We start from the raw sequence: 17,296 nt of genomic DNA on the forward strand, positions 1-17,296 counted from the left end.
GGAAAAAAGGCATTTCACAACAGGAAACAGGGACTGTACCCAGAGACTAATCTTTCTATATAAAGGAGAAAGAGAGGAATAATAAAAGGTGAATCAGGGGATCCCTGGGTGGCTCAGCGGTTTAGCACCTGCCTTCGGCCCAGGGCATGATCCTGGAGTCCCAGGATGGAGTCCCACATCGGGCTTCCTGCTTAGAGCCTGCTTCTCCCTCTGCCTGTTTCTGTGTCTCTGCCTCTCTCTCTCTCTCTGTGTCATGAATAAATAAAATCATCAAAAAAAAAAAATGAAATGGTGGGGAGGAGATGGAAGAAAAGAAGGACCAGGGTTCAGGATGAAAGAAAAAAGTTAAAAAGCATGTGTGATGCAAAGAAAGGGGTGAAAGACCAGGAACTAAATTTTACTCAGTGACATAAGATCCATACATATCAAGGCTCAGAGAGATCTCAAAGGAAAATGACCCGATCGTGCATGTTTCTTTTGGCTTAGTAGAGTGTTAACCAGCATTGGACATTCACCAAAGCCCAGTCACAAGTTATCCACATCTAATTTCATCATTTGGCTTCAAAGAAAGTGCTCAAAAGCAAAGGCCAGATCTTCTAAAAACACTTCTCTTCCCTCAGTCTCTACTAATAAGAAAAATAAACAACTCACTTCTCACCACAATTTGCATAAGGAAGAGATCCTGGGTACACCCAACAGGTGCATTTTTGGCTGTGCCATGTAACCTCATCAAAGTCACTATACCAACTGATCCTCCCAGACACATCCGTGGTCACCACACTGCAACCTTTAAAAAACTGTTCTATCAGAGAAAGGATGGGACAGTATAGCTCTCTCACTGTAAGGGATCCTGGGAATACTTCCGGTTTCAAATATGCTATTAAAAGTGCCCACCTCAGTTTCTACAATAAAGTTCCCAAAAGGTGCCTAACACAATTTCCAGCAAGCAGAAGGCTTCTAACTTCTTACTAACATACTGGTTGCACAAATGGGAAAAAAAAAAAAAAAAAAAAAAAAAAAAGCTCGTTCTGAATCCTATTCCCAGTTGGAGGCTAAGTTATGACCTTCCAAGGTATGAAATAAAGTACTTCCACACATTGGAAAGGGGGCGGGGTACTTTTTTTTTTTTTTTTTTTTTTTAAGCCATTCTGGCTCGGCAGTGCAACCAAAACAGTTGCTACGGTTTCATTCTTTTATGGTAATTTCCGAGTCCGTGAAACAAAAAAAGGATGCTCCGTTGAGAAACGCAAACACCGTGCACGGACTTTGGAGCTTTGAAAACTGTGGAGAGGCAAGTCCCGAGACGCCGGCCCGCGCACGGAGGGCTCCGAAGGGGACAAAAGGAAAAGTGTCCGCACCGGGAACTTTGCGTGGAAGAAAGGACGTCTCGCCCCTGGAATTCCAGCTCCCCTCGGGCACTCACCTGAGTGAGCCTTCCGACCTACCTGCTGGCCAGGGGAGACCGGCTCCTCCGCCGGCGCTGGACGGACCCCCAGGGGGCCCCACCGCGGGGGCCCGGCCTCCGTCGTGAGGCGGCGGCTCCGGCCCTCACCCAGCCGCGGGCTCGCGCAGCACGGGTGACACGGTTCTGTGAGCACAGCTCGGGGGGAATATTCCCGGCCGTGCAGGCCTCTCCCGCCTCGGGAGGGCCCGCGACCCCGACGCCGCCCTCCGGCCGCGCAGACAAAGGACGCGGCGCCCGGCGCGCCCCCACTCACCGCTCAGATAGTTGGTCCACTTGTACAGCACCCCCTCCATGGCGCCGCGGCCCCCGCCCTCGCCCTCGCCGTCGCCGTCGCCCGCCGGGCCCCTCACTGCCCCGAGCCCCAGGACGCGAGGAGCGCCGGCAGCAGGGCCATCGCCCGGCGCTGCCGAGCCGCCCGGACCCGCCGCGGGGACGCCGGGCCAGCCAGCCTCACATCCTCGGCCCGGGGGCGGGGTCACTGCGGCTGCCTCGGCACGTGAGGACGCGGCCGGCCGGGGGCCCCGAGCGGCGGGGCCGGCGCTCCGTCCCCCGGGAGGCCAAGGCGCTGGCGGGGCGTGGGGGGCGGCGGCTGCACCCTCCTCGCGGCCGCTAGCGAGGCGGCGGGTCTCCGGCCGCGCGACCGCGAGCTACCTGAGTCCCCGACCGGCCGGGCCCGGGGCTGGCTTGCGCATGCCCGGTGCGCCGTTCGCGCGCACGTTCCCGAAATCCACTCCGGGGCTTGGCAGCAACCGCGGCGGCGGCGGCGGCGGCGGCGGCGGGGCTGACGTAGACCGAGGGGATGGCCGGGAAATGGAGTCTTGGGAGGCTGGCTCGGGACGAGGCGACGGGTCCACGGGAAGGAGGGAGAGCTCTGTCTGGGACCAGTGCGGGACACGGTCCTGACTGTTCGCGGTACTGTCGATCGGAAAGAACCCACCTCTCGATGTTCGGGGGTGGGGTGGGGGGTGAGTGCCAAGGAGACCCCTTAGGGTGCCTCCTGCGTTCCAGTCCCCAGGTCCAGTCCTTATTGAAAGGCTAATTGAGGGGGATCCCTGGGTGGCTCAGCGGGATAGCGCCTGCTTTCGGCCCGGGGCGTGACCCCGGAGTCCCGAGATCGAGTCCCGGGATCGAGTCATGGGATCGAGTCCCGGGATCGCGTCATGGGATCGAGTCCCGCATCGGGTTCCCTGCATGGAGCCTGCCTCTCTCTCTCTGTGTCTCTCATGAATAAATAAAATCTTAAAAAAAAAAAAAAAAAGGCTAATTGATCCCACAAAATCGAGTCGGTCACCAATAGAACCTATGGAGTTCATGGGAATCTCACGATAGGATACTGTGCACCTAGTGAACATGTCTACACTCTCAGGCCTCGGAAGTGTGATCCGCGGACTGCTGCACTGGCATCACCGAGGAGCTTGTCGAAATTCCAAGATCTCACCCCAAGGCCTCCAGTGTCGAAATGTGCATTTTAACAAGATTCTCCGGGGGATTCCTAAGCAAATTAAAGTGTGAGAAAGTACTGGGCTGAGGATATTTGACCAGGGAAGACATTAACACCAGATTAAGTGCAGAAAGAGCTGGTTACGAAACAAGCTGTACCATCTGATCCAAATTGTTTTAGGCATACGTCACAGAAGCATGCCTCAAAACCTTAAGGTGATTATTTGTAGATGATGGCTCTATAGACCATCTTCCCCACCCCACCCCACCCCCTTTCTCTTTGGCATAAGATCGCCAAATTTAGCAAATAAAATACAGAACAATGGATTCGTTGTGTCTGAAACTCATATTTAATTCAACTCCTGTATTTTAACCGGAAAAAAAAAAACTATCTTCGTGCTTTCTAGTTTCTTCCACATCGACGACAGTGAACATGTTTTGCTTTTGAAATTAGGCGAAAACTGCAAAGCCAATAATTTTAAGCTAAGATGACCCAATGTAGCTCACAACCCGTGATTACGGTTTCTTTTCTTTTTTTAAAGTGGAGGCCCGCCCGTCCTCATCCACGCTGGGAGCTACCCCTGACCCCCTACACTACGGTCACCACCTAAGTGATATATTATTAGCCGTCCTCACGTTACGCGGTGTTGCAGAATGAATCAGAGGACCTGGTTTGGAGGCGGAGCTCAATTGCTTTGAGGCTGAACTTTAAGCGGGACACTTAACCTCTCCAAGCCCAGATATATTTATCATTTAATGGGACTAAAGAGCCGACCTCACCGGTGCTGTGAGGCTTACGCACCGGAACGCGCTCTGCGAAACGTACGGAACTTTTTTTTAAGCCTTTATCCTTTATACAGCAAGTCAGATCACCGCAGCAGCAGGATTGCGGGACTCTGGGGGGCGGGGAGGTGGTCTCTCAGCACGGGTGAGAGTAAACGAGTCTTTCCGGAACCCCTTTCCCCCGGGTCCGGCACTCTTCCCAGCCAGCTGAGCCCGCCTAATTTTACGGCTGTGAATCCGCCGGGGGTGGGGGTGGGGGTAGGGGTGGGGGTTCCGGTTAGGTCCGCGCCTCCCCGCACCCCCCAGTCTCGCAAAGTCCGAGGCCGCGGCTTTCTCTCAACCCGACGGGCTCTAGGACCACGCCCCGGGGGGGGGCGGTCGCAGCCGGACCGGCCCCGGCTCCGCCCCGCTGTCATTGTTGCAGCATCATTGGCTTGCGCGGCTCCAGCGGACAGCACCGCCAGCCAATGGGAAGCCGTCCTTCCCCGGCGGCCCAGCTGCGGGAGCCAGTCAGACCCCGGTTTGGGAGTTTAACTCCTTAGAGGTGGGTTTGCAAGGCGTGGGAAAGTTGTTGTAGTAAATGTGCCACGTCTGCTAGGAACGGGGAGTCATGAACGTGCCCGAGGCCGCTGTCCTTAAGCCTCCAGCTACGTTCTTAGCTCCATGAGGTCGGGGGCCCTTTCTCTGTTTTTGTAGGAACTTCTTTCCTTTTGCAGCGAGATGAGGCTTTTCCTGTGGAACGCGGTGCTGACGCTGTTGGTCACTTCTTTGAGTGGGGCTCTGATCCCTGAACCAGAAGTGAAGATCGAGGTGCTGCAGAAGCCTTTCATCTGCCATCGCAAGACCAAAGGGGGGGACTTGATGTTGGTCCACTATGAAGGCTACTTAGAAAAGGATGGCTCCTTATTTCACTCCACGTAAGTAATTATACCCTGGAGGTAAAAACAGTGAACAACCACCCACCGATGCCAACTCTCGGGCAGGAAAGCTAGCCTATACCAGATTTTTACCTCTCTTTCAAAAAAACTGAAATATGTTATTTCCTTCTTTGGAAAAGGAAATTGTTTAACGACAATCTTATGTAACAGGGCCTTTGAAGTGCTTACTGGAAACGTGGTAAGGGATAAAGGGTTAAATTTTTTTTTAATTATTATAAAAATCAGAACTAGAATCTTTGAAAGACTGTAGAATTAATCTAGGTTTAGAGTTAGGCAATACATAGAGAAAAAGACTTAAAGGAATTTTTATTTTTCAAACAACAATCCCGAGGGAAAATAACTCAATTCCATTTTTCACTTGGCGTAGGTGAAATTTACTTAAAACTTTTCACAGCGGGCATCATGAGAAGGATACACAATCATTTATTCGCTAGTAGGATATGCTAATGCTGGTCCATTGATCTGTTTAATCTTTGTTCTTACAGATGACATTTTGGTCAAGGCACAGTACCATGATTTGTTTCATTATTTGTTTCTTTCTAGAAATTCAAAGACTTCATTGATGGGTGTGGGTGTGGTTATGGAAAATTAATCCAATACCTACAGTGAAGGATTTTCAGGTGGTTACACTATCATTATTTCTGTTCTATAAGCAAAGAAATTGCAACAAAGAAAAGTTTTACAAGTGTACAGATTTCGAATTAGGCACTGATTCTCTTTATTCCGTTCCAACAGTATTTATTGAGCATTTCTTTTGTGTTAGGCTCTGTGCTTGATACTAGGAAGATTAAAAAACTTTGACTCCTCCATCCTTGTCCATTCATTTCTCTGCTCATCTAACCAACCCTTGTTGGACAGCCACAAGTCAGGACTTGAGGATGCAGAGGTGATGGGTTCTTGGCCTCCAGCTGTACATCATCTACAGAGAGGAAGAAGACAAGTCAATAACTCATGCCATATAGTGCAGAACGTTCAAAGTGTTCACAAAGCACAGTGGGGGTCTGGAATTATTTATGCTCCAAGAAGTGGAGAAAGAGAAAGACTTCCCAGAGATCACAACTGAGATGGGCCTTGAAAGATGGGTGGAGGGTTCCTTCTCAGTGGAGAATGCGAGCGGAGAGGACATTCCAGGTAGGGAGAACAGCATGAACTAAAGTAGTGAAGCTTTGTGGCCCCTCCTAGACCTGGTTTGATGACTTGCCTTCATTGGGCGTTCAGACCTGGTCTGTCCTGAGGCTTTGGAGAAGTGAATGGCACCCTTCTCTGAACTCGGTTAGCCCTTGCAAAACTTTACAAAAACAGTGGCTTGCCATAGAATTTTCAACAGCTTTATCTCCTTATTGACAAGGCCAGGGCCACATTAACCAGTATTAAGGCTTGCATTTAAAATTTTCAATCACATTTTTATTTTTAGTTCAATCTCTATTAGACACAGCGTGATTTCTTTCAGGTCTCGAATGGAAAAACCTATGGTATGTGGACTTTGGTGGTAGCTGTAAGACATTATTTGGGAGTTCGCTACTAATGTTCTAGTACCTGATGAGGGAACTGTTGTCATGTAACCTCAGTGTAGATGGTTAGGAACTACTAACCCTGAATATTGTGAATAATTACCATCAAATGGTCCATCGTAAAGCATGTTTGCAATTTCTAGAACGATAGCCTGTGTGGTACGTAGCTTAAGTCTTTTAGCTGTGACAAGAAATGTGCCAAAACTGTAGTCAGCACTGGGTGGCAGATTGTTTTCTTCCTTCTTTATTCTTTTCTAGCCTTCCCAAATGTTGTACAGTCAGCAGTTTGTTTCTTTAGTCATGGGGGGAAATTAAGGAAAAGGAGAAGTAATGATCTTTACCTGGATTTAGTAACTAATCTAGTACAGTGGTATCTCATTCTCACCTATAAGTTGTCCCTGAGAACACTTTCCGTATTGCCCTGAAAGGGAGCTATTCAGGGCTCAGGCACTACTCAGCCTTCAAGTCCCCTAGTTGCTCAGCCAGCTGGATTTCTTAGGCTGGCCTCTCTCCAGCACATGAGCCAGGATACTTTGGCTATTTCCTTCTCCCTCAGTCCTTGAAGCGCCACTCCTCCAGGCTTCCTTGCATAGCCTCACAGAAGATGCCTGTGGCCACTGCCTAGGTGGGGTTCAGGGTTGAAAAGCAGCCTTTTCCACCTATCAGAGCCATCACCAGGCAGTGTATTGGGAGAGTTTGTGGATAGGCTTGAAGGTGCTATGCTCTTGACTCCGAAGTCCATGTGGGTACGGACTCACAAAGGTTGGCAGTGAATTTTCCTTAGCTTCTCATCTTCCTTCCCAAACTCACCTATTTTCCATTATTTTTTCCCCTCTTCTGCCCCCTTATGATATTCCTGGGACAGCATCATTGTGGTTAAGACCTTGAACTTTGGAGTTAGATCAGATACTGGCACACTTAACCTGAGTTTCCTCCTCTGTACAATGAGGAAATCATGATATTTAGCTCATTGTCAGGGTACACAATAAATCACAAATAGTTATTAACTGTTTTAATTATTATTCCCTCTCACCTTCTTTACCTGAGTCAATTGTGTGAAATTTGCATCAAGAAATATGGACAGTGAATTACAAAATTGATTTGGTTTTGTGCGTATGTATGTAGCTGTTTTCGTTAACTTTCAAGTTTAACCACTTATGGATGGGGGAAAAATGCACCGTAGTAATAAAAAAAAAGTTATTAGAAAGTTCTAATGTGTTTTCTTTCTATTATAGTCACAAACATAACAATGGTCAGCCCATTTGGTTTACCTTGGGCATCCTGGAGGCTCTCAAAGGTTGGGACCAGGGCTTGAAGGGAATGTGTGTAGGAGAGAAGAGAAAGCTCATCATTCCTCCTGCCCTGGGCTATGGAAAAGAAGGAAAAGGTAATAAACAATTCTACATTTTTACTATAGCGTTGGAGTTCTCTGGATTTAGGAGACTGAAATTAGAGTAACTACTATGTGGGATTTTTTTTCTCCTTAAAAGTAAGTAGAGATGTATATTTTTTTAGGAAGTATGATTGTGTCTTATCATTTGAAATGGTCAAATTAAAGCTGTTATATCTTAATGGACAACTGAGCTAATCATAAATAGTTCTGGAACCTTGACCTCTATCATTAACAACTAACTACCATATTAACCAAAATAATGGGTTTTTAAAAAAATTTTTTTTTAATTGTGGCACAATACCCAAAATATGATGTGTACTATTTTAACCATTTTTTAAGCGTATAGTTCAGTAACATTATGAACATTCATATTGTTATACAAACATCACCACTATCCACCTCTAGAACTTTTTCATCATCCCCAGCTGAAACTCATCAATTTATTTTCACAATGCAAAAAGAAAGATTATTCAACATAAAGGTTTTGATGAGTTGAATGTGTAAAATATAGATTATTAAGGCATTAAATGAGGGTTAGATGTGGGCTGCCAGTGACTCACAACTGAAGTTTTCTACAACAAAGTTTTTTTTGGAGATTGCTTTCACTCCTGTTTAAAACTTGTTTTAGGGCGCCTGAGTGGCTCAGTAAGTTAAACAGCTGCCTTGGGCTCAAGTCTTGTTCCCAGGGTCCTGGGATCTAGCCCTGCATTTGGTTCCCTGCTCAGTGGGAAGCCTGCTTCTCCCTCTACCATCCCCACTGCTTGTGATCTCAGTCTCTCTCTCTCTTTCATGCTCTCTCAAATAAATAAAATCTTTTTAAAAAAAGTTGTTTTAGAACTTTTTTACAGTTCATTTATAAAACTAAAGAGTGACATGAAATGAGTTTAATAAAAGAGAAGCAAATGGGCTAGTTGATTCCAGGAGAGTTTGTGCTCCTTTGTTCCAGAGCAGGCGTGCATACCTGCTGTTTGAATGGGAAGCCATGCAGCTTTCCAAAGGGCTATTTACAAGAGGCCTGATGATGTTTCCTGTGTAAGATATGCATGTGTCCTATAATTCCTTTCTCATTTAACCTAAGGGAATAATCAAGTATCAGGAGAAAGATTTGTGAACAGGGATGTCCATTACTACATTGTTTCTAATAGCAAAAATATTGGCACCAACTTCAGTGGATAATGAGAAGGGTTTAGCTAAATGAAATCTGGCCCAGCTATTAAAAAACGGCATTTCAAAGATTAAAAAATTTTATCCAAGTGTGTATGACATAGTGTTATATATAAAAGAAAATAAAGCTGAAGTTTATTTACATATAGAGTGAATCACAAGAAAATAATAAAGAATGATAATGATGGATGACTGGAAATTATTTTTATTTCTGGTTTTGTCTTTTCCAAATTCTCTGCAATGGGCATGTATTATATAATGAAAAAATTATTATTTTTTAAAGATTTCTTTATTTGAGAGAGAGAGAGAGAGAGAGGGGGGGGGGGCAGGGACAGAGAGAGAGATTCTCAAGCAGATTGTCTGCTGAGCGCAGAGCTGGACCAGAGACTTGATCTTAGGACTCCTGAGATCATGATCTGACCCATGAGATCATGATCTGAGCTGAAACCCAAGATTGAGATGTGGGACACTTCGCTGACTGAGTCACCCAGGTGCCCCCTGCCAAAAAATTATTGAGTAGTCGTTAGAACCAGACAGGGAAACACACTGATACTCTAGAAACATAGACTTCACAGTATCCTTAGGTAGCTTAGCTATTTACAAAGTGAGAATCCTAGCTGCAGTTTACTTAGAAGAAAGTAAGTGCCATATGTGAAGCATTGTAAATTCTAAAATGGAACTTGCTGTATAAATCTTATGCACAGAATGGGATTTACTAACCAAACTCAATTCTTATTTTAATACTTTCTTTAGAGAAGAAAATCAAGTATCCAGAAAATGTTTCTCTGATATTCAAATGTATTCTTTTACCTTCCTGCTGTATCTTGTCTCACCTTTAATATATATGTAGTATTAGTCCATTACTCTTTCTCTATATTGTATATAACTCAATTTTACTTTATAACAAGTAAAGATCTAAATTTGAGTCATTTCCTCTAAACTGAGAGCCATGAAACTAACTGTTCTAATATATACATAATACTAATTTTGTAGTCTTTTGGTACCATGTTTGCATGCCTCCTTTGGAAAGACACCAGTTTTGTCGACGCTTCTAGTGCATGCCCTCTCTCTGTCTAGATCTGGAATGGTAAGCTTGGACACACAGTGTAAGTTTTGTTCTTTTAAATATTTAACAAATGTGCTTTCATGGAAATATGTGGGATTTGAGGTGGGGTAACTAAGAAATATTTGTCATGTTCCCAGACCTGTGTGTTAAATATAATTATAAGGAAACCAGTTGAAAAAAGTGAACATACTTCCCAGAAAGTTTTTTTTTTTTTAAAGGTCTCTGGGACTTGAACAAAGCTCTTTTCATTTTTAAAGATTTTTTTTTATCTCTCTTCTCAGAAATTTGTTTTAATTTCTTCTGTCTCATGAAATTTTTTCAAAATAGGCATAATGTTCTATATCAGGGGGTATTGCCTGACTTTCTGAAATTGTCAGACTTTTCCACATTGTTTTTAAAGCTGGTGAGGTAATTCTATCCTAGTAACATATACTGAGAGCTCACTATCTATCAAGCATAATGCTAAATATTTTGCAGACTTATCTTCCTTCATCCTCCCAACAGATTCTGCATTTTACAGATGAGGAAATAGGCTTAAAGGGTGGGGTAAGCTTTAATACGGCTGGTGTGACACCAGATCTCACCCAGCTAGATATTGCCTCCTAGTGGTAAATGGCAGTACTGTATGTATTCCTAGGTCAGGACTTTGCTGATGCCAAAGGTAGTAAATCATTTGTACTATAATTAACTCTGAATTATCTAAAGCCCTTTAAGTCATTCTTGACATGTAATATGTAATATCTTAATCATATTTGAAATTTAATACCAGGCCATGAGGCATATCTGTATGTATGTGTGTGTTCATGTGCACAAAACTATTTGTAATCGCAAAGCCAAAACAGACTGCTTTTTATCTACTGGTTTGGATTATTCCTTCTCTATTCTATTCGTTTGAGTAAAATATAATTATAAGTCATTTAAGTGTGACAATGTTAGGAAGGCTCTTCATTTAATTCAATGAAAAGAATATTTTGTTCAATATCGTAACTTTTCTGTCATCAAAACTCTGGGATTGTTTAAATGAAACTTAACCTTCCTCTCTCCTCATGTCAGGTAAAATTCCCCCAGAGAGTACACTGATATTCAACATTGATCTCCTGGAGATTCGAAATGGACCGAGATCCCATGAGTCATTCCAAGAAATGGATCTTAACGATGACTGGAAACTCTCTAAAGCTGAGGTGATCTTTCTTTCCTCTTATTCCTTTCTTTGTTTCTCTCTTTCTCATCACTTTTTAAAAAATGTATTTTTAAAGAAAACTTATTTTTATTTGGATAAAATATGATTTATAAGTTTTCTGAAAATGCTGATGCTTTGAATACTGGCTTTTTAAAAAAATAGGAAATCATTGTTTTGGAGAGAAATTTATTGAGACTTAAAAACCATCTTTCCTTCTTTTGCCCCTGCCCTCCTCTGCCCACCATACTTAAGGTTCATTGTATCTTGCCATCACCCTGAATTTTTGAAAGATCCATTTTGCTAACACAATTCCCGTTTTGGAGTTGCTGTATAAGAAACAGATGTTCTGAGAAATAGCTCATATTGATGGTTTATGTTTAAAACTGTAAACTGGCTGCTAAATGCACTGCTAAATTTTCTAGCAGTTAGCAGCAAACAACCCACATGTTGTTTTGTTCTGGTTGACACCTGGGGAAAGGAGACTCCAGGCTGAGTTTTCTAGATCAGAAGATCTTTCCCAGCTCATCTTAATGTTTGAGTAAGAAGAAAGCAAGAAGGTCTCTATAATTTATTTAGGCTTTTGCAGCGATTTTTACACATACTTGTCTTTAGTATGGCTGCTATGGGAAGACAAGTGGAGGTAGACATCTACTCTGTGTTTTTCTGTTTGCCCATGTTCTATGTTGTGTCTTGGCTGGTCAGAAGTCAAGTCCCTTTTTATGTTTCGATCAACTTCATTCTAATGGCCAGGAAATGATTAAGTCTTAAATAAGTGAGTTGTTATGAGCTCACAGGGTCATGATCTACAGTTACTAAATTCATAACATCTCATAATATTACTAGTCTGGACTTTTTTTTCTATCCAGTATAAATTTTAATTACCTTTCATTTAAAAAAAATTTATATATAACACATTCATGTGATTCAAAAAAAATCTATCCAATTAAAAAAGGTGTTTATTAAGAAGTCTTTCTCCCACCCACATCTCCTCCTACTCTGTGATCTACCCTCTTTCGCATCCCTTTTTTTTTTTTAAGATTGTATTTATTTATTCATGAGAGACACACACACACACACACACACACACACACACACACAGAGGCAGAGACACAGGCAGAGGGAGAAGCAGGCTCCATGCAGGGAGCCCAATGTGGGACTTGATCCTGGGATTCCAGGATCACGCCCTGAGTGTGAAGGCAGATGCTCTACTGCTGAGCCACCCAGATGTCCCCTGCATCCCATTTTATTAAGTTCTAATGTATCTTTCCAGTGTTTCTTTATGCAAATACAAGCAAATGTGAATACATTTTCCTATTTCCCCTTTTCTTACACAAAAAGTAGCAGGACATACATAATATTTGGCATCTTGCTTTATTCATACAGTATATCCTAGAGATATATTCTACATTTTTAAAAAAATATTTAATTTATTCATGAGAGACAGAGAGAGAGACAGAGAGAGAGAGAGAGATGCAGAGACACAGGCAGAGGGAGAGCAGACTCCATGCAGGTAGCCTGATGTGGGACTCGATCCTAGGTCCCCAGGATCAGGCCCTGGGCTGAAGGCAGTGCTAAACAAACCCCTGAGCCACCCAGACTGCCCAGATATATTCTACATTAATCCATATAGCTTTATCATCCCCCCCCCTTTTTTTTTATAACTGCATTAAACCTCCTTAATCTTAAAAATAAATGTATGTCATATATTTACATATTGGTGGAGGGGGGAAAGGATTTGAAATTATTGATCTAACAGAAGGAGTAATAGAGATTCTGATTAAAAATGAAAATGCAGGTTGAACTGCATTATGGTGAATCTGGTAGGTAAGTGAGAACAGTATTTTGTTTATATCTTTAAATGTCTGGAGGAGAGTGGAAAATTTTGGTCTAAGCACTCATTAGGTTGGATTTTGCTTTAATGTCTGAGATTGAAAGGTCATGAGGCATGATCATAGCCAGGGCCATGGCATGAACTATTACCAGACACTTAGTTAAATTAAAAAATGCCATTAAGAGCTGGGAAGCAGGTGGGGGATGGGTGAAATAAGTGAAGGGGATTAAGAGTATACTTATCATGATAAGCACTGAGTAATGTATAGAACTGTTGAATTGTTCACTATATTGTACATCTGAAACTAACATTACACTATGTGAATTATACTGGATTTAATAATTTTTTTTTAAATTTAAATAAGTTTAAAAAAATGCTATCCTTTAATCTCATTTTAAGAGAAATATCTGGGATTCTGGCCCTAGTTAGAAAATGAGATCTGGATAATTCAATGGAGTGAAAGACTGCAGTCTTTCAAATGCTTGGCTTTATTTAGACTCGGATCAAGAACAGATAGTATGCTTTCTTTGGGTGTTTTTCAGATAATATAAGCCTTGTCTTCGCCTCTGAGCAATACTCTGTGTCTTTACTGTAGCAGTATAGCAACAGTTTTTAAGGGGAAATAATACCTTTTACTGTCATTACAAATACATTGTAATTGTTTAGTCATTGTTATACATAATCAAATGAACTACCAGTCTACTCTGTGATATTAACTGGCTTGATATGGGTATCTTATGAATTAGAATTATTAATGAGACCCATTATTTTGTAGGTTAAAGTGTATTTAAAGAAGGAATTTGAAAAGCATGGTGCAGTGGTGAATGAAAGTCATCATGATGTTTTGGTGGAGGATATTTTTGATAAAGAAGATGAAGACAAAGATGGATTTATATCTGCCAGAGAATTTACATATAAACATGATGAGTTATAGAGACACACGTGCCCATTTTCTATGGCACACATCCTTAAAGACAGGGCAACCATTTGTAAAGGAAGTCTTATTTTTAAATAATGTGCTGTTCTTACTCTGTTTTTTATTTTTATGTATTTTTCTGAATATCATTCAGAAGAAGCCCTAGAATTCCTAAGTGCCCATTTCTTTCTGGTGAGTTATTGGGAAGAAAAAATTAACTTGTTTTTGAATAGAAGACTTCTGGATCATTTTCCACTTTCACATATAAAGCCTTCTGTTTTACTTGCTTACTCGTAATTTTAAAATATTGCAGCTGGGAGCATGCCCAACATAAGAACAGGTTACAGCACAAATCAGCTCCCTCTATTTCTTTTTCCCTTATTTTATCCAAGTTAGATACTGACATTTGAAAAGCCATGTGCAATAGCCCAAGGCTTACTATTTTTATGTTATAATGAAACGGTGTATCTGTAACTGCTTTTGAGTCTGCTTAAGCAAGAGGAAAGTGGTTGTTGAACTGGCCTTATTAACAGTTACTGCCCCACTGAGATGTGCAATGCTGAAGTGAGTCACAAACTTAATGAAATATGTATACATTGAAACGTTCTGCCCAGGACCTAATCTGTATGAACTTCCGTTCCTAGTGACTAATAACCTCTAATGACTAATAGGACAAATTATGTGTTTCTGGGTCTTTGTAATAATGTGTCAGAAGTTTGGAGCTGAGGTAGAGTTATGTTTATTCAGTGTTTCCTTTTTAAGTGTGGCTGATGACCCTTCCTGGTTTATTAAATAAAATCTCTATGTAGCATATTATACTACAATAACATTGTATTATGAGAGAAATTTATAAGCCAATCAAAAATTTCCCATTTCTGCTTATCAAAAAATGACACAGACTCACAGCAACTACTGTTGCATAGAAATCTGTCCTAGGTCAAAAAATAGAAGATTTACTAATTTTACCTGAAATTGGCTTTTATCCTTAATATGTTAAAAAAAAAAAAAAAAAAAGCCCCTGAATCTCCCATTTACTAAGAATAGTTCCTTATCATTCCAAAGGGATCTCAAGTACATTGTTGTCTTTGGTTTTCATCTCTCTGAAGCCTCTGAACAAAGCTGGTGGATCTCAGTGTACCTATTTTAGAGATGAGGACATTATTCTTCAAAGAAATTGATTGTTTTGCCTGAGGTCAGGCAACTTGGCAACCAGATCGAAGTTCCCTAATTCATCATCTTATATTGCCCTCTACTATTGAAAAAGCAAAAATTTCCTTTGACTTCATTGGGCCTAATTCTCTCTTCAATTTGCTCTCCTAGCAGTCTACGCTGTTTTTTGGTTTTTGTTCTGTTTTGTTTTTTGTTTTTGTTTTTGTTTTTTATCTTCGGGTCCTTATCCTTTGAAGATGGTTAATTGGCTGTTTTGGGTGCTTTGGAATTCTTCCCCTGATCTAGGAATGGCTCTGGTTTTGTTGAATAATCTTGGGATTAGCACTGAATTACCTCAAAAACCCTATGCTGTGAGAGGGTCCAGGTGTGTGTCTGAGGCCTTTCATTCTTGTTTACCTCTAGATTTTTTTGTTTTGTTTTTTTAGAGAATCACAAACAATTTTTCCATCATATACAAGTTACTTTCACTAATTGTATATTGAATTTTCCTCACTAAAACATAAAGGTCTTGAGAAGAACATATATAACACCTTTTTTTTTTCCTGATGAAATCAGCTCTATGTAGAAAACTCTTAAATTGTCACTGCTATTTTCCTCAACCTGGGGGAGTTACGAACCGCAATGCCAAAAGCCTTATGCTGTGTTTACATCAGGAAGGAAAGAGCTTGCCATGTGGTGCTCCTTTGTACAGAAATCACTGGTGACGCTATCTGTGATACAGTAAGAAAAGTAAAAAGAATTTTTATTATCTGGGCAGCATATTTCTTTATCTCATGTGAATTTGCATCAATTCCCATCTAAATATTTAGACACAAGTATGAAATGAAAGCATATAAATAAGTTATGGTGTTTTTAGATATCTGTCTTTGGTTTAGCTGCAACTTTATATCTTTCCATTCATGGGAATAATCAGACACAGACGGCGACCTCACTTGTAATATAATTTGACTCATGAGTATTGCTAAATGTGTCCCTATTTAAATTTCTATGACTATGTTGTATTCTTTTCAAAATAAAACTTTATTTGGGGAATGATTGGTTTTGTGAAAAATTCTTCAAGTACTTGTTTCTTCGGCAGCTTTTTTGATACTGTTAACTATTATTCTAGGTTTTATGTTGAAACTAGATGGGGAAGATGGACAAGAAGCCATAGGAGAGGGGTATAGTGACACTTTGAATGTACCTCTGATGATCTATTTTGCTTTGATATATTTGTAAGGAAAGCTGTGATTCATGGTTCAGTTTAAATTGTTTTGAAATAAGCATTAAACACTAAGCATTATGGGCAGTAGTTCATAGTGAATGTTTGGTACTGGCAAAAATATGTATGATGGGCTTTGTTTAGTTTGTTTGGTTTTGGTGGTAGTTATCACTATTGTTTTGGTTTGGGATTTTATTTTGTCATAGGTGGACATCATGAGGATTAATGCCCAGTGAGTAAATGAGCACTATAAAATATCTTATGTAATTAAATGAAATGCTGGGTTGCCATAAAAATAACAAGAAACAATGATGTCTGACTCAGATGGGGAATCAGCCATTTGAATCTTTACTTATGGAAATGAAGTTGTACTGATCTTATTCATGATATACAGGATATTCTGTACATTTACAGTACTACAGATATCAGCACGCTATCTGTGCCCCCTGAATTGAGTGCAGGGATAATTTCTCAGTGTTTGGAAAATACAAGAGGAGAAAAAGGGACTTGGTAGAGTGTTATGGAAAAACTATGTCTCTCATCTTTTTGTTAAAAAAGAGGAATTATCATTGTAATAATTTTTTTTCAATTCCTTCAGCTTTAATTTACAAAAGGGATTAAGTGGCTCATTTTGATATACATAGATTACTGTTAGGGAAAAGAAACAGATACAAACAGTTGGAAGATTGAGGAGATCTGCAACACCCAGCACACTATCTATCCATGGATTCTTTTGTTTCCCAGTTCTTCATGCCTCTGTACTGCTAATAAAGCCTCTGGCATAAAATGGATGACTTTAGTGAGCATGAGTCAACCAATAATTTACAAAGCCAATCTAAGTGCCTAGGAGCTAGATTAATATTAATTTTATTTTATGATCTAAAAACAAACTACATGAGATGTTTGCTGAGGTTTAACTCTAAAAATCTAGAGTAAAGTGAATGCTGTCCTCGTGGTCTCTAGTAACAGCTAAATTATATCTCACTGGGGATTTCTGGGAATTTACAAATCATTTCTTTAATTTATTCCATACTGCTATAGGGTAAAGGTAATTTCCTTTCCAGTAAACAGTTGCAGTAGAAACAATTCCATACACAATGTGAATTGAGGCATTGAGGGACAGTTCTCATTATTATAAAGAATGAAGGAAGGGTAGGGAAACCCTTTGGACCTTAGTTTCCATTTCTTAGAGCACTTTCTCATTCATTTGTTGGACTTAATCTGCTAGAATGTACTTT

At 41.2% G+C, this 17,296-nt stretch overlaps 2 protein-coding genes across 6 annotated transcripts in view; one reads left to right on the forward strand and one right to left on the reverse strand.

The window, feature by feature from the left end:
• PLEKHA8 (pleckstrin homology domain containing A8) overlaps positions 1-2,102 on the reverse strand; it is a 58,315-nt gene extending 56,213 nt beyond the window's left edge. Inside the window, exon 1 of one of the 2 annotated variants that reach the window (XM_077856360.1) lies at positions 1,719-2,102. In XM_077856360.1, the coding sequence (XP_077712486.1) occupies positions 1,719-1,758 (40 nt within the window). In that variant the 5' untranslated portion in view covers positions 1,759-2,102. Of the gene's footprint in view, positions 1-1,445; positions 1,602-1,718 lie in introns of those variants that run through there. The other variant, XM_077856358.1, reaches the window with a different exon arrangement.
• A 1,476-nt stretch (positions 2,103-3,578) lies between these two features.
• On the forward strand, positions 3,579-15,889 carry FKBP14 (FKBP prolyl isomerase 14). 4 transcript variants are annotated; one of them, XM_077856368.1, is made up of 5 exons: positions 3,579-3,727; positions 4,385-4,605; positions 7,373-7,524; positions 10,814-10,941; positions 13,547-15,889. In XM_077856368.1, exons 1-5 carry the CDS (start codon positions 3,662-3,664, stop codon positions 13,703-13,705), a joined length of 726 nt encoding a protein of 241 aa, XP_077712494.1. In that variant the 5' UTR covers positions 3,579-3,661; the 3' UTR covers positions 13,706-15,889. The 4 variants fall into 4 exon arrangements, with proteins under 4 accessions (XP_077712494.1, XP_077712497.1, XP_077712496.1 ...); XM_077856371.1 differs by having other exon boundaries at positions 3,585-3,727; positions 4,405-4,605; XM_077856370.1 differs by lacking the exon at positions 3,579-3,727 and adding an exon at positions 4,109-4,232 and having other exon boundaries at positions 4,405-4,605.
• The last annotated feature ends 1,407 nt before the right edge of the window (positions 15,890-17,296 follow it).

This window comes from Canis aureus, chromosome 18 (assembly GCF_053574225.1).
Source record: "Canis aureus isolate CA01 chromosome 18, VMU_Caureus_v.1.0, whole genome shotgun sequence".
NCBI classification, from domain to species: Eukaryota; Metazoa; Chordata; class Mammalia; order Carnivora; family Canidae; genus Canis; species Canis aureus.

Bases quoted from the DNA above. Each gene is read 5' to 3' on its own strand.
- FKBP14 (XM_077856368.1), top strand. From the start codon at position 3,662: ATGGGACTAAAGAGCCGACCTCACCGGTGCTGTGAGGCTTACGCACCG. The intron at 3,728-4,384 runs GTACGGAACTTT...CTGTTTTTGTAG, and splicing joins CGGAACGCGCTCTGCGAAAC to GAACTTCTTTCCTTTTGCAG. The intron at 7,525-10,813 runs GTAATAAACAAT...TCCTCATGTCAG, and splicing joins CTATGGAAAAGAAGGAAAAG to GTAAAATTCCCCCAGAGAGT.